Consider the following 18,188-nt stretch of genomic DNA (forward strand, 5'->3'; position numbering starts at 1 on the left):
CTCTTTAATATTCTGTAATTTTTTGAAATTTTTTTCACAAGAGGGTAGCATAAGACTATGAAGGGAGGCAATCAGATACAAACATATTTTCGCGGAGCGCTATCAACCGCGAATCATTGTGATGGGAAAAGGTTAAAGAAATTTGTTTTTTAATCATATTTGCTTTGCAAGACTGCTTACTTTGCCTTTTCTTAATTAATTACCAAACTTGCACTTTATTTCATATGCATTTTGTAAATATATTGCTTGTTATCAGCTGTCATTTTGGTTTTTTTTTCTCTTCAGTCATTTGACTGGTTTGATGCAGCTCTCCAAGATTCCCTATCTAGTGCTAGTCGTTTCATTTCAGTATACCCTCCACACCCTACATCCCTAACAATTTGTTTTACATATTCCAAACGTGGCCTGCCTACACAATTTTTTCCTTCTACCTGTCCTTCCAATATTAAAGCGACTATTCCAGGATGCCTTAGTATGTGGCCTATAAGTCTGTCTCTTCTTTTAACTATATTTTTCCAAATGCTTCTTTCTTCATCTATTTGCCGCAATACCTCTTCATTTGTCACTTTATCCACCCATCTGATTTTTAACATTCTCCTACAGCACCACATTTCAGAAGCTTCTAATCTTTTCTTCTCAGATACTCCGATTGTCCAAGTTTCACTTCCATATAAAGCGACACTCCAAACATACACTTTCAAAAATCTTTTCCTGACATTTAAATTAAATTTTGATGTAAACAAATTATATTTCTTACTGAAGGCTAGTTTAGCTTGTGCAATTCGGCATTTTATATCGCTCCTGCTTCGTCCATCTTTAGTAATTCTACTTCCCAAATAACAAAATTATTCTACCTCCATAATCTTTTCTCCTCCTATTTTCACCTTCAGTGGTCCATCTTTGTTATTTCTACTACATTTGATTACTTTTGTTTTGTTCTTGTTTATTTTCATGCGATAGTTCTTGCGTAGGACTTCATCTATGCCGTTCATTGTTTCTTCTAAATCCTTTTTACTCTCTGCTAGAATTACTATATCATCAGCAAATCATAGCGTCTTTATCTTTTCACCTTGTACTGTTACTCCGAATCTAAATTGTTCTTTAACATCATTAACTGCTAGTTCCATGTAAAGATTAAAAAGTAATGGAGATAGGGAACATCCTTGTCAGACTCACTTTCTTATTACGGCTTCTTTCTTATGTTCTTCAATTGTTACTGTTGCTGTTTGGTTCCTGTACATGTTAGCAATTGTTCTTCTATCTCTGTATTTGAACCCTAATTTTTTTAAAATGCTGAACATTTTATTCCAGTCTACGTTATTGATGCCTTTTCTAGGTCTATAAACGCCAATTTTGGTTTTATGAAAATGGAAAAAAAAAATTTACCTTATTTATATTATAAAGCAGTTCTGTTTTTGCATTATTTCTGATAGATGTAGGTTTTTTTTCATGTCATTTTCCTTATGTGTTGAATGAATCACATATGGTCATATATACAATTGCTGCTTACGAGCTGTGTCAGAATTTATGAAATAAATCACATTACCTGATAAATTTCATTTCCTCCAAAGTATTTTCTGCTTGAAAACTGAAAAATCGCTGAAGAATTAATAATTATTCATAATTTTGTATACAAAACTTGTATTGATTATTTGTTTTCATGCAAAAAAATATAAGTTCATAATTTTTATTAGATTTTTAATATTTTATTTCATTAACCAACAATTACAAATTGTAATATAAAAATATACATATACGAGATATTTATACATATAATAATGAATATAAAAATATACTGAATGATAAAGTATGAAATGAATGTCATATTGTCAATTACAAAAAAGTATTATTTTGGTTTTTGCGTAGTATTAATGAATTTGTTGACACAAGTAAATTATAGCAGAATATAATCTATTCTGTGAGTGCATATGTAAGCGCGCATGTGAGCATATATAGACATACACGCACACACACACATACACACACAGAGAGAGAGAGAGAGAAGATATTTTATGTAAACATTTATATATGTTTTTGTAGTATATTTAAATTACAGTAGTGGAATATTGTGAAAAAAGTAAAAATGCCAAAAACTGCATTAATATCATTCTTAATAAATGAAATGCAAAAGGTATAGAGCTTTACATATATTCTAATTGTTTTTCTTATGTGATTTTACAAAGAATTTTTGTTATGGAATACTGCAATTTAGTTACCTTACCTATTTAGTTACCTATGGTTATTTTCTATCCCTGAATCATGATAATAAAAATAATAATTATTTATATATTACTATGAATAATTTTTCATAATTGTAATTTTCATAATATGATAATTCATCTGTCATGATAATCATAATAATTATAATTTATGGTTAGTGCTATCAGCAAACATTTCATAAAAAACAAAAGTCATTCTTTATCATGGTAATGAATAATCAATATTTACACTCTAAGGTAAATAAATATATTTTAAAAGATCATATTTATTGCCTTAAAAAAATCTAGTTTTATTATTAGAACACATAAATCACACAATGTTTTTCAAACATCCATTAGTTGTGATATATGAGTTGTGTTTTCAATAATTGAGTGACCAATTAATTACAACTTGCATCAGTTAGATGAAGAAAGGGTTAAAAAGAAGCTTTGTAAGTTGAATAAAATATCCTGTAGGCTTTATTGATAGATTAAATTCTGTAACATATTCTTATATTTTAATATTTTCATATTATTTCTGTTGTCTGCACTGAGATGACATCAGTTGACTTCAGCACTTGACACATGAAGAAACTTGTTTTCTGTTTGCTTTACAAGACTTAATTTTGCCTTAATTTTTATATATATATATATATATATATATATATATACATCATTGCCAAGGCAACTGGTAGCTATCTAAATATGTCATTATGATAAAATTTAATTAGTTTTATTACTTGCAAAAGATAATTACAAAATTAAACCCTAACGAATATAAACTCTGTGAAAAAGATTAATTTATAAATATACTTTCCATTAACACAGTAAAATTATTAATAACTAAAAAAAGCCCATGAAATTTTTTTTGTTGAGCACCTCATTTCACAAAAGTGTTAAAAGGGAGGAGACTCCTAAATAGTTTATATTTTGAATAGAATTAATCTCATAACAAATTCTGCAAAATATAATACTAAATCTAATCAGGAAAAGAAAGAACACATGGGTAAATGATTGATGCTATGTTAAGATTGGTTAGGTTCGTTATCTGTTTGATTGAGTATTAGTACAGCAAATTAATACTACACCACTGCAAATTCACATAAGCCAGGGTGGTAATTTAATGTTGCAACCTTTTCATCACAAGCTAATTTACAAATCTAGCCCTAAAATTTTTAAAGAAAGGATTGTTTAAAAGAATTGCTAGATTTAAATTGCAGATTAATTTACTCTTTTTGGAATAAACTTGGAAGAGAATTAATTTTATATTATCGTAAAGATAAAGTAATGTGAGTTTTTCTTATCTACACAAACATCTAATGTTCCCATTACTTTATTTGCCTAACCTTTTAGTTGGCAGAAAATTAAAATAAAAGAGTTTCATTTTATCATGTGTTAATTTATTTAGATCTATATAAAATAGAGGGTAGAAATCTCAGCATAAAAATGTTCATATGCTTATAAGTGCTATAAGTTTATGTGCTTATAAGTGCTTATAAGTTTATATGCTTATAAATATGTTCATATGTTGCCTATAAGTGATTGATCTGTTATAGCAGCTACATGTTATCATTTAATTCTATTAAATAAACCACATATTGAGATACCTTATTATATTAATTTTTGATGAAAGTACTTTTGCTGGATCCGGCATCCTCAGTCATGATTACAATAATTCTGTTATTGCATAATACAAGAGTGAATCAAATGTAAACTGGAATTTTTGTTTCATAATTTATTGAAAGATAAAATAAAATACATACAATATTATTTTTCTACATAATTACCTCTTTTGGAAATAGATTTTTCCCAGCGGATAGGTTGCTTTTTGATCCCACTATCGTAAAATGAGGGTGGGTGTGATGTCAACCAATTCCACATTAACGCTTCAACAGAAGCATCATCTTCAAGTTTCCGTCCTCCTATTGCTTCTTTTAGTACCCCAAACAAGTGATAATCGCCAGGTGATAAGTCTGTGTGGACTGTGGAGGATGCTGCAGTGTAGTCCAGAATAAGAATGCAATTTTTTCTCGTGTGAGCCATGGTATGGGGCCGATGAATCATGAGAACGTTTTCAGCAGTAACACTTGTCCTTGGATGACATTGGTGATCTTCATTTTTTAACTAGTTCTTGTCCTTGTAAAAACTGCTTATGCCAATCATACACTTGAGTCTTTTTAAGTGTGTTGTCTCTGAACTGTGCCTGAAGTCTTTTTAAAATTTTGGATGGTTTCAACACCCTCTGCTGTGAAAAATGTAATAATAATATGTTGCACAATATATCAATGATATCTCTTGCTCTAACATTGTGATACCGATTAGAAAAATGTAGTGAGCTGGCTTTTTGAGAGCGAGATCTTTGCACATCCCTATGTACAACACTGAGAAGCCACACTCCTCTCCATTAGTCATGCGTCAACGGCAACAAAATTTCCGGTTTATATTTGATTCGCCCTCGTAAAAATTAAAAATGAAAGTACTAAAATAAAATTGTTTATTAATTTTCACGAGTGCTGCTGTCTGTTGGTGTTTTTGTAAGACCGTCTACCTCAAACACTGTCTAATGGTTTGTCAAATTGAAATTTTGTTTGTATTTATGTATGTGTAATATTTTTCTAATATATTTGAATTTTAAATTTTCATTATAAGAAATTGTTTATGTTAATAAATGTTCATTGTTTATTTCTGGGTTTATAATGAGGATATAAACATACAGTGTCCATATTAAAATTCTATATGTATGAGTGATACTGTATATTCATTACCTTGCAAAATCCTGTAAATATATTTCTGACATAATTGTTGATAGTGGAAATCCCATAGGTAAGATATTTTATGTCATAAAATCAGTAATCATGCCAGAAATGTATTTACAGGATTTTGAGAGTAAATTAGTAAACAATAAACATTCTATTTTGATGTTACAAATTTAGAAATTAATAAAGACTGCATAAAGTTAAATATATTAGGTAAGTATTATATATATAAATTCAAACATAATTTCAATTTGATAAACCATCAGACAATGGTTGAGGGAGGACGGTCTTATAAAAAGAGCAACATATAGCAGCACTTGTGTAAATTAATACACAATTCTCATTATTTTAGTATGTTTATTTTTAATTTTTATTATGCAATAACATAATTATTTCAATCATTACTGAGGATACTGGATCCTGCGAAGGTATTTACATGAAAAATTAAGGTAAGGTATGTCTTATCTAAATGTTCTGTACTAGGTGGTTTATTAATAGAATTAAAATATAATTTAACAATACCGAGGAATAATATGAATCTTAAAAATATTAATTTCAGTAAAATAATAAAAAAAATTACCTGTCAACTTTTCTGTGAAATCATTCTTAATGGTATTAGTGGTGTATAATATTATTTTGCCTGAAATTATGATGCTCTTAAAAAACAATGTAATATAAATGCTAAATCTCTGAAGTTAGCTGTTTAACTTAGCATTTTATAAAAAAAAGTATGATGGTTATTTTTTTAAATATGTAATTGTGAAATTAAAGTATTTTTTTGTTTCTAATGAAATTGTTGAATGCTATGAAAAATTGTTGATGATTATTAATGTCCTTCAACTAGGTTGTGGTTGGAATTGAAAAGTACATTACCAATTAATCATTAACCCACAAATCTGATATACTATTCCATAATGTGGTTAAATATACATTAATTCTGGAACAATGTTTTTTTTCTTCTGAATGACACTTGTGAATGATATCTGATTTATTCAAGGTTAAGATTATTCTTAATGTTATATATAAAGTAGGTTATAATTTTTTAATTTATTGAACTGTGATGTGTAAAAAATTTAACTCGGCAAAAATAATGATTGGGTTTCTTAGACAAGGAAATGAATTTATAAGAACAACATTATTCTGTGTTATTTATTTTTTTATTTTATCTTTGTACAGCTGGGTGGTAAGTCACTTAACACTAGTTACGAAACTATTATGATAGGTGTAGCTTACTTTCTATGGGTCTAAAATGTCTGTGGGTTCCACCATGATCAAAACATGTCTGTATCCATTTCCATGTTTGTTCATCTGCTACAGTACGTCAGAGGGGATCATTTCAAATGCTGACTGAACAGTATCTTGGAGCTGCTTTTTGTTGATTTATCTGCTAATTGATGTATCTGCATTTTGGATCTCTTCTATTACAAAACCGCAGAGTTCATTGTCAGGTGTAGTGAGGTCAGGGCTTCTTGCTGGCTAAGGCATTGGCGCTGGTAGCTCTTCTGACCATGTCTGATCCAGAAAAATTTCATTGATGCATCTGCAGACAATTAAAAGCAAAATGTTGTGGAGCACCATCTTGCTGAAACATAATGATCACTTTTGCCATTCTAGAAGCAACCACTCGTCAGTCATTCTCAGATAACTATGTTGATAACTGTGCGATCAAAAAAGCTATCATCCTAGCCCAAATCATATCATTGGACAGATAGTGTTAAATTTCCTCAAAAAAGTAAGGATTGTCTTTCACCCAGAAAAAAATTACAGTTATGAGAGCTTTGATAAATCGCACATTCGTCTGAGAATATGATGTTCTTTTTATTGTTTGCTCTCAGAAAGTGTTCAAGCAATAACTGACTTGTAATAAACAATGTGTTTGATGTGCGCGATCAATGTGTTCAAGGTTGTTGCTCCATCTCATTAACTGGCTGGATGAAAACATTTAACTTTAGAGTCCTTCTGCATATGGTTTTGCATTTTGATCTTGGATTGCCTAACGCTGCAGAATGTTTGTGTGTTTATTTCATCGGTGATCGTTGAAATTGATATCTCCACAGCAACAAACGCCTCAGCTTGAGTGCTTTGCCTCCCATTGTGTGGCGTGCACATCAAGAACAGTTCCTGTTGCAACACTTTTTATCCCGTGTCAGTAGCATTTGTTGTAATTGTGATGATTTTCCAGAATGTACAACACAGTCATTCATAATGTTCTACAATGTTTTACCAGTGTGCGGATGTTTGTGGATCCACACACAAGCTAACAAATGCTCTTCGACAATGAACACACTTGTATTCACCATCATTCCATATTCAACTGTGACTAAGGCCATCCCACCATGAATGAACACACTGGACGATCCCCACCTTTTCCAACAGCAGTGAGCGTTGAGAATTGGCAGCAATAGAGCCTATTTAAGCTGGATCTATTGTAAAGGGAATTCCTGCCTACATATAAGTACTTTATTACAAAGCATAATTGGAAATTATTACTGTTACTTGTGATATCTTAAACCGAGTTTATACTAACTCGGTTTTCTTATTAAGAATGCTGTTAACAGATTTTCATACTTTTTACAATCCTGGCTGTAAGTTAGTTATACAAATTCAAAATCATGAAATAATATTGTAAGAAACATATGTTTTGTATATATATTAACAAATATATGTAACTTGGCCTAAAAAGAAAGCCATATACCACGTGTACCTTTTCTACTAGCAGTAAAATTATTTTCTATGTTCTGTTTGCCAATGACTACTGACATTTGTTTGTTTATTAATGACGAATAATAAACGTGAAACAAACAGCAAAAATATTGCAACTGCCATTATTATGCATGCAGCATATACCCTCGCTAAGCCATATATATAAATAAGACAAACATTATATTTATTACACTTTGTGGAAGTGCAATTTGTTATTGTTATTTTCAGTTTCTTATAGTTTTCAGTTTTCCTTCCTGGAAATAAAATAATTCAAATTATTAAGAAAAATAAAATAAGCTCTTACATCTTTTTTCATTAGGGTAAAGTGATGCTATATGAGAGAAAAAATGTTGTTACAACTTGGAGATTTTAAACATGGTTCTGAAGAACCTTTTGATAGGATTGGCTAAACTGATACAAGTAGGAAATTATCAAAACCAGTAATGCTAAAAAATGAACTTTACTGCATACATCATAATTTTTCCACTTTTTGTCTTTTGTAATTACTTCTCTAATCTATAAGCTCTGTCAAATCAAATATTAATTTATTCTAAACCATTTATTCTGTTGAAACAGAGTAGATATTGATAATGTTACTTATATTTGTTTATTACTAAGGTTAAGCAATCCATAATTAATAGTAAAATATAAAAAAATTATTACTTTGGTCTTATAAACCATACCATAAGTTGTGTTTCTACATACCTTTTGCCCTTGCCTTCTATTATAAGAAACTCCATTTTTTTGCATTTGCCCTTGGCCTTTAACTTAAAGAAAAGTATTCCTTGTGAAAACAGCAATTTCTACACTGCACTGCTTGATATTGTCATTTAAAACCAGAAAATAATTTTTTCAAATGTAATAGATAGATGAAAATAAATGTATTTAAACAAGTTATTTATTTGTTATTCATCAGTGGTGTTGAATAATTTATTAAAACATGACAGAAATTGATATGTGAAGTGATGACCTCAGCAGTGGTGTGCTGACATTTGCAAATTGTGTTTTTCCAAATACATTTTGAGGACGAAGAGGACCACTCTATCTTAAAACAATCAATTTTTTTTTGCAAATTTCATGTCTTACTTTTGTTTTTAATACAAATAGCTTGTGTCCATTCCAGAAAGTTGTCTCCTGTTAATATTAACAACATATTTTTAGTCACATACTATTGATTAACGTTTTTAACAACAATACTTAAATATTCTTACCAGTTCATTAATAAACAGCTTAAACATTACCTTACAAATAAGAAGTGGCTAATCAAAGTGTATAGTTTGTCAGGTGTTCCTTAGGATAACATTTTTTAATGAATCTGATAAGTTATTGCTAGTTTATTAGTAGATATACCATGTAATTAAGCCAAATTTCTCTCCAGTATGTAAAATCTGATGAGTGTGTATAACTCCTCCAGAACATTATCAAAGTAATCAAATATTGATTGAATAAATTATTTGTTCAGAGAGTTCTAATATTGAAGATTTGGTAGTTTCCCGCTAATTCACTAATCAATTTCCTTGGTTGAGAGATGAATCATAGACTACTACCTCCAAGTTATCCACTTGAATGTTGCTTTTTCTACCCCCAACTTATATTTATTTTGTCAATTGTTTTCTTATTAGGAATGCTGATCCAGTTGCTGGTAACCGTTTGTTTAATTCTAATAATCTGTCACAATCTTCAAATTCATCAACAGCCTCAAACAGTTCATCATCTTCCACGACTTCATCTTCATCTTCCTCATCTTCAAGAGGTCAAGACTACATGGATTATGAATTTAACGATTAGTTAGGTATGTTAAACACTTATAAACTAATGAAATATAAAATAAAATGATCAATATAATGAAAAACATCTGTAAGAGGAATAAGTCTAATCTCACTTTAATGGTAAAGAATAAAAAACGAAATTAAGTTAAATATTTTGTGATAGTGTATAATTTCATCACTTGTAAAAGCTTTTTCATTTGTAATTGTTAATGAGTAGTTCATATTTTGATAATATCCCGTCACTACTTATCAGTTACATATCTCATCTGATTTTAAAAGTTTATTTTGGTAATGATTAGTTTGTTTATTAATCAAATCCTTTTTACTTTTATGATAGTATAATAATTTTACATTTATCTAAATTGAATACATATTTCTAAATTACTTTACTTATCAATTTATAATATTTGTTATGAAATGTTGAGATGTTATTTCAAGCCCTTTTTCAATCCAAAAATGATTATCTGAAATTGGCGGACGGACACGGTAGCAACTCAGATGTGGGCTGGTGCGCAGTATATGTACGCCATGTACTCCTGCAGTGCAGATGACCGTGCAGTTCTCCCACCATAGCAGCACTATAGCCCCACCACTCTCAGGTTCCAATAAAAGAGCATGCACAAGAATGAATTTTCAATTCATCATCAACCACCACCTGGAGAAGACCAAGAAGAAGAAGAAGAAGAAGACTACAAGAAGGTCTCTGCCAGGAGGTCTGGCAGATGCCAACATCCCCGCTGGAGCAGCAGGTCTGGCCAGCCCACCGAGGGAGCCACTGGATGCTGCTACCTTCCTGCTTCAGCTCGCTGGGCTTCAATTGCCCTGGCCGACAGACTCAGTAGCAGTAGCCAGCCCAGTGTGGGAGAAACGCCTTGGCCGTGTTGGTGAAGGACAACCAACCCGGCACTATGGAGCTCTGGGAGCCGCCACTGCCATGCTGTAGTGGGGGACCAACTGCCACTGAGGGCTACCATAAGGTTAATAATTACAACGAGCTGTTGAAGCTAATTGACGACAAAAACGGCCCTTTTCAGGACTACCATAAGGTAGGTTAGTAAGTGCCACGTGCCGTCAAAGCCATTCGGTGACAATACGTATAAAATTATACATTACACTAATTTATTCTGCTTAATTGTAAATTGATAATTATTTTATATGAATTAAATATGGATTTTTATTAATTAAAATTAGTGCAGTTATATGTAACATTTCTGCCTTGCTGAAAGTGAAGAGGACTTGCCCCTGGAAGCAAGTAATTATTAAGCTACTCCTAACAATTACATAAAACTTTATGAGATGAAAACCACCCAAGGTCCTCATCTAATTAAACATGTCATGTAAGTTAAGATTGATTGGTATACAATTAAGGCTGTCACTTTGAATGGGTTGGTTAATATGCAAGAATTAATTTATTTTGCTAATGAAATAATCTAAATGAGTTAATGAATCAAAGAAAAAAGAGACCTAATAAGTAGGATCAGTCAGTCAAAGCTGCCTTAAAAAGAACTTCAAAAAACGTAAAGGGAACAGCATAAAAACCATTTTTTGTTAAACTGTTCCTGATAGATGTGAAATTTGGGTTGCGGGAATGGTTATAAGTGGATTGAATTTAATGCTATCATCAAGCATTCAAACTTATTTGGAAGGTTCAACTTATTTGCTGCTTAAGCTGTGGTGTGTAGAAAGGATAACAAATAAAATGTAATATGGAAATTGCAAGGTTTTTATTTTGTCAGAACAGAAGAGGTAACATAAGTGAATATATAATAAAGGATGACATATTTCCGAATACAAAGTAAATGGTATCATTTAAGGAAACAGCGAAAGATTGGCCTAGAAAAAAGATTTCAGTTGCATTGTAGTTGATTTATGCTGCTGATCATTTACTGATGTAAAAGACTTTCTAAAGGTTGTGCTAAGCAGTGAACTGTTGTCAGATATTTTAGAATTGACAAACAAGGAAGAAGAGAAAGATGAAAATTATTATGGATCTGTACTATGTTGTTAACTACTCTTACGTATAATGAGTAAATAATTGTGGATTCTGTTTAATATTTAAGAAACAGAATGAATAAATAAAACAGGCTGATATTTTGATTAATAAATTAAAATGCGGCAGTAAGTGCTGTCATTTGTCTTCTGTTTTTATTCATTTCAAAATTTTTCAGTCAAATTCAGAATAAAATTGAACTTGAAATATCATATGAAGTTGCTGGGAATTAATATTACCTTGTAAATACATGTTTTTATTTATGTATCAATTGCAAGTTAAAAGAGATTTTAAAAATGTTAATTAATATTCACAAATTGTACTGTTTTCATCTATTTAATTAATTATTAGGTTATTCTACTGTTACATTTTTTCTTCATTTTTATTACTGTTTTTTAAATTATAATTATATAATTTTCATAAAATTTGTTTTATTTTCATAAAACACAAAAATTTCATTCATTTTCTACAGAAAACTTGTATGATTTTACTTTGATATGATCATGTTTCACCATTTGAATTCACATTTCTAGTACTTGGAAAGAGAAAATATGAGAAGATGTAAGGGGCATATTCAAAGATTTACTGTTGTAAGTTCTTTTTATCAAGTCCTTCTTCAACAATTTTTCGGTAGATTTCATAAGAAAGCTACCTATTGTAATTGGTATTATGTTCCGACTTCTGGAAAATTTTGATATATCTTTGCATTTCACATCCCCCCAGTCACCAAAACCATCATAAGCTCAAAAGTTTATATATACATTTATATATATTGTATTTTTATAATAAAAAAAAGTTGAACAACCCAAGTACAGAATTACAAAGTAAACTAAATGACACCTTATTTTTCTTTTCATTATTCCAACAGTACTTTCGAGGGATCCTGCATCATCACTTCTATATAAATTAAATAAAATTATGTAATAAAACATAGTTTTTTTTTAAACACATGAAGTCAGTTAAATAAAATAATTACATATATTTAAGTATGATGTCAATTAGAATTAAAAATTAAAATTAACCTTAAAAATAAAATAATTAGAAGATATATACCATCTTTCTAAAAAAAAAAAAGTTGATATGTTATTTAATATAATTTATATACAAGTGATGATGCGGGATATATGTATATATATATTTTTTTTATCTCACTTTCTTGTGGATACGTTAATACGCACAGTATCGAATCACTTTAAAGTGGTCATTAGTCTTGTAAACATTACTAAAACTTTTGTCTGAAGCTGTTTTTGATATGATTAAGCCTTACGGCAAGGGATGACCAAAATGTTTCTGGAATTGTAAGAAGACGGGGCGGGGCTTATTGTATGCTAAAGATGTGAAACTTTTTTCCACATGCAACCATTGTGTATTGAGTAAATTTGAAGTTTTTCTTAACTTTAAGGTGGAAATCTTTTTTATCCCCTACTTAGCACCAGTGATATCTACCTCTGCCTTCTGGCATGCCGAAAGGGATTTTTTTCACTGGTCTAAGGCAGTTAATCTGCTCAATGTTATAGGCTATAGTGAAACAGCTGTTTTATTATGCAGAGTGATTTTGGGATGTCTGGAAAGACTTATACTACAGTCTGAGTATATTTCTTACTTTTAACATTGTGATCTTTCAGAACAAATTTTAACGTACTCCATTCATTCACAGCAGTCCAATAATTGGACCTGTGTTTAAAGTTTTAATCACATCATCAAACTTATAACTGCAAAATAATTTCATCATAGTCTCCCGTCTGCCCAATAGACATATCTGAATACTTGAAAACAGAAAACAAAAAAAGATTGACCAAAAGAAGAAGGGGGATATACTATTTATTAGTGTAACTAATAAATGCAAAAATACCTCCTGTTTACATATAACCAAGAAAACCCGTCACCCTTTATCATAAGAAAACATTTCTTTCTTATGGTACAAATGGTTTCACACATTTCCTAAGAATAATTTATAAAATTATAATATTGCATACATTTTTTCTGATGTCTAAAATAAAAAAAGTATTTCCATTTAAAAAAATAAAAGTAATTGTATATGCTAAAAAAAGACTCCATGGTAGTTCTATGATGTGCTTCTTAAGACGCCAATTAAGTCTCATAGCTCAGTTAAATTCTATTAAGTCTAATGGTGCTGACTGAAGACATCAGTGGATGGCCTAATATTTGTTTAAAACGATTAACTTTAATATGTATAATTAAAATTTATTGTTTTTTAGGCTTATTTAATAAATTAAGACAAAAATAAAAAGTCAACTAGCTGACTGTGCTGTTGTTGGCATAAAGTTAAAAGGGCTAAACTTTGTTTGCAATTTGTTCAGTTCTTTATTTTTATTAAAATTGTACAAAACCATCTGGCACATAATGTTGTCAGAAAATTACTTAAATCATAGAGCATCATTTAGATTTTTTATATCAGTTCCTATTTTAATTACTTTTAAATGTTCTAGATAATTTAGATATATAGTCTTCTTTTTCTGCATTAAGTGCATTTATAAAAATTCACTATGTTAATAGACTTTATTTTTCTATATGTGTTGAAATGTGAATTCTTTTGTACTTTATTTCCTGAATGATATTTACTAGATTGACATTATTTATTGTGAAACTTGAGTGCACAACTATCACTAATGTAGAAAAAAAATAATGCTGTTTTGTGTATCAAGCGTTAATTTGAAAATATTAATTAAACCTTTGTTAGAAACTAAATTGAACAAACAAAAATAAGAGAATACTTGAATTTTAAAAATATTTTACTAGAATGCCTGTTTGTTTATTTATTCATAATTTCCTCAGCACAATCATTTGAAAGCATTGAAAGTAAAATATGTACTGTCTTACTCATTTCTATCGTGGAATTTTTCTTAATTTCTCCTGGAATCTCATCATAATTTTTGTGACTGAAGTTGATTCTGGGTACAGTGTTACCATCTACATTTTAGTTGCTGGGTGTCCTAATAAATGAAGTCTCGTAGACGATGTGGAATTTGATGAAGATTTCTTTTGCTAGGTTAGAGGAATTTTCTTTTTTAACTGTTTGTTAGTAACTGTATGTTTCATTTGAATTTGTTGAGAGTGTAGTTGCTTTCTGTTGCAAGGAACGGCCATAACATGCTTTGATGTACTTACAGAAATTAGTTTGTAAATATTTTCTTGTGAATTTTTACTTTTTTTTAGAATTTAAATGATTGGTACAGCCACTTGATATGCAAATTTTGGTTCTTGGAAGTATCACTGGTGAATGTAAATTAAAAAAAAATATTAGTAGTTTTGCTGTTATTATTGTTATTAACTTTCATCAAAGTTTTTTGCAACAGGATTTCTGCAGCCATATGTACAATCCAAGTAGGAAATGCAGATATGTCTTAAATACCTGCTGTGATAAATATGTTTTGTTTTCACTTACAGTTTATTACATATACTTAAAGCAGCTAATTCAACTCATTTACATTCTAAAAATTATAACTAAAAATACTACAAATAAAATACTAAATAGTCATTTATAACTAAAAATCTCCGCACTGGTTCATCCTTAAAATTTAACAACACATTGGATCATTTCATCTTTGATAATTTAAATATATACAGGAAGTTAAACATTTATTTATTTTTATTACCTTCCAGTCTCCACTTTAATATTATTAAATAGAAATTTGAACAAGTATTTAATCGTCAATCATCGTTTTATTTACGGCCTCGTCTTTTAAACATCATAATTTTAATTCACTTCTTAGCAGTAATTTATTCAGAAAAGTTTGAACTTATCCTCAAATTCATTAAAAAACCTCAGTAGTTTGATTTTAATTTTGAAAATAATTTAAAACCTTTAAATCACTTGAGATAAGAAAACACATGAAAACTTCTAACACATCAGATATAAATGTATGTACAGTTGGAACAAAATTTTTATAAATAAATCTTTATCACCTAAACATCTTTGTACAAGCTTGCTTTACTCTTAATTATAATTACTCCTCATATTTAATTAAATCCCCTCTCCCTTTCACAAAATAAATTAAGATTTTATTTCATCTTATCTTCATCTTGCTTTCAACTCCTAACCAGATGAACATGTGACCTTTTATAAGTTGATAGTTCACAAGTAAAATAACTTTCTTTTTATGGTACCAACTCTTGCATTTGATTTTCAAAATCAGCATTTCTAACAATTTGCAATGCTGAATTACCTGACAGTTTGTTGTTATCTGATTTTGTTTGCAATACATTATTATGCACTTCTATATTATGTTGCGTAAAAATATTATATTTAATTTTCTTGGCCTTTTTCAGTCAAGTCTTTACTTCTATCACGAGGTAATAGATGAAAATCTTTTGACACTATTACTAAATATAATGTTGTTTTTTTTTGTATAGCTCATGCATGGCCTATGGCCTGCGGGCAGAATCCGGCCTGTGTAATGCATTTATGCAGCCCGCAAAAAATGTTTCAAAATTAGCTTTTTTATAAGCAATTGAATAATGGAAAACACAGAAATTTATAAAAAAAACTTGCAAAGAAATATTTAGTAATCTTCATCTCAACTTATATTTGTGAACAAACTTTTTCTTTAATGAATCTAAATAAATGTACCACAAATTCCATAATAATATTTTGTTTGGCCTGTGAAAAAGATTTTCTTTTCAATTCAGCCTGGAGGCAAAAACTGGTATAGCCACTGGTTCACGCCTGGTATAGCTGCAGCAATAAACATCATTTGTAAACTTTTTTCTATATTTTTCAAATTTCTTTTCATTATCCTAATAAGACCCATAAAGTTGGAAAATAATTCTTCCAAATTAACAGATTGGTGTATTCCTACCCCATTAACATTATCAGCTATTTTTGTGAAGTTCTGCACTGTCATCAGTCTTTTACTTGTCGACTTATAAAAATAATAATTTACAAATTCCTTGTTATGCAATTTGTATAATATATAAGCAGTTTTGTTTAATATCATTATAAATGTTATAAGTGACTAATGTAAAACATCCTTCAGCATTCTATATTTTATATGATAATTTATCTAATATATGCATTTGGTTGCGATACACTTTTAATATTTAAAAGCTTATTAAGCTTTTTCCTGTGCCATGTGATTCGATTTTGTTCATATAGTATAATTTATTGTATATTATTTAACCAAAATTTTTTTATCTTTCTGGACATAGTAGTAGGTGCAGGTGATCTCCAAAAAATACTTTGGTTGCAAAATTGGAGTGGGTGAGCTGATCAAAGTTAATCTTTCAAATTTATTTATAGATTTTGATTTATTGACATCAAAAGTTTTAAGTTAAAAATTTTAACTTAAAAAATTTAGCAATAATATTATAATAAAATTTCATCATAAAACCTCCCACTCCCCGAAAAAGAAATCTTAGGTAACTTTTTATTGGTAGTACATTTTGTAATGGAATTTCATTTAACAAAGTAAACGTAGAAAAATCAAAAAGATTTTTCAAAGTTGATTTTAGAGGTGGGGGAACAGAAAAAATAAAATATATAGATTTTTTGAATTAAAAAGTTTTTGCTTTATATAAACATAATGATAATAATTTTACAATAAAGCATCATCATAAATTACCCCCACTCCAAAATATAAATCATACATAATATTATATTTTCATGTATAATTATTTTTCTACTATATAAGAATAAATAACTAATGCTAGGTAAGTATTACAACTTTGTTGACAGCTTTTTTATTATTGTACTCCTCATCTCATGGAACATATTTAATATGTTTAAATGTTAATAGAAACCTTAGAAGAACGCTGAAGTTAAGGACCATGAATGTTGAAGTAGATTGTTTTCTCTTGAGATATTTACCAAAGTTATATCCGTATAGACATGATAGGGAGGTTGATTAATTATAATTAGGTAATCAAATATGGAATTTTATTGTATTAGGTGGAGAATACAATGAAATTTTACAAAAATAATAATGTAATCAGTGCAGTTATTATAAGAGGTCTGTTCAGAAAGTAACAACTTTATGTTTTTAATCTTTATTATTAATTTATTATTGTTTATTGATTATTGTTCCTTGTCCCTTGTCCCTTGAAAGTATTCCCCTATCCTATTTATACACTTTTCCCAACGATGTTTCCACTTAGCGAAGCAGTCCTGTGGATAGCTTCATTTGAAATGGCCTTTAAGGTCCATGACAAATTTGGTTTAATGTCATTAATAGTTTCAAAACTACATCCTTTCATCACTGATTTTAATTTTGGAAATAAAAAATCACAAGGAGCCAGGTCTCATGTGTAGCAAGGCTGAGGGAGAACAAATATCTGATTTTTGGCACAAAGCTGAGTGTGCGAGTGCGAGTGCATTGTCATGGTGAAGGAACCATGACAATTTGGTCTCTTTGGCCCAACTTTGGTCTCTTTTTTGCAGTTTTTTTTTCATGTAACCATTGTAAAACGCCTTGATAGTTCGCATAGTTCACTGCTTCACCTTGAGGCAAGAATTCAAAATGCATAATTCCATTAAAATCGAAAAAACAGAGGGCATCTCTTTAACATTGGATTTAGTTGACGTGCTTTCTTGGGGAGTGGAGATCCTTTGCTATCCCTTGTGATGATTGAATTTTTGTCTCAATGTCGTAGCCATAAACCCAACTTTCATCTCCTGTTTTGATACTTTACATGAATGTTTCATCGTCATTAACCTGTTCTAAAAGTTGATGACAAATGTCCACTCAATGTTCTTTCTACTGATTGGTCATAAAATGAGGAACAAACTTTGCTGCAACTCTATTATGCATGTTCA

General features: G+C 29.7%; 1 protein-coding gene across 2 annotated transcripts in view; it reads left to right on the forward strand.

The window, feature by feature from the left end:
* The window catches only part of Iru (E3 ubiquitin-protein ligase Iruka), a 113,339-nt gene that overhangs the window by 68,330 nt on the left and 26,821 nt on the right, over positions 1 to 18,188 (forward strand). For both annotated transcript variants that reach the window (XR_012757402.1, XM_075373263.1), the window contains exon 8: positions 9,280 to 9,449. Coding sequence is in view for 1 of the 2 variants with exons in the window: in XM_075373263.1 (XP_075229378.1) it covers positions 9,280 to 9,445 (166 nt within the window). In the remaining variant the exon portion in view is untranslated. The remainder of the gene's footprint in view (positions 1 to 9,279; positions 9,450 to 18,188) is intronic.

This window comes from Lycorma delicatula, chromosome 1, assembly GCF_047948215.1.
Source record: "Lycorma delicatula isolate Av1 chromosome 1, ASM4794821v1, whole genome shotgun sequence".
In the NCBI taxonomy this organism is placed as follows: domain Eukaryota; kingdom Metazoa; phylum Arthropoda; class Insecta; order Hemiptera; family Fulgoridae; genus Lycorma; species Lycorma delicatula.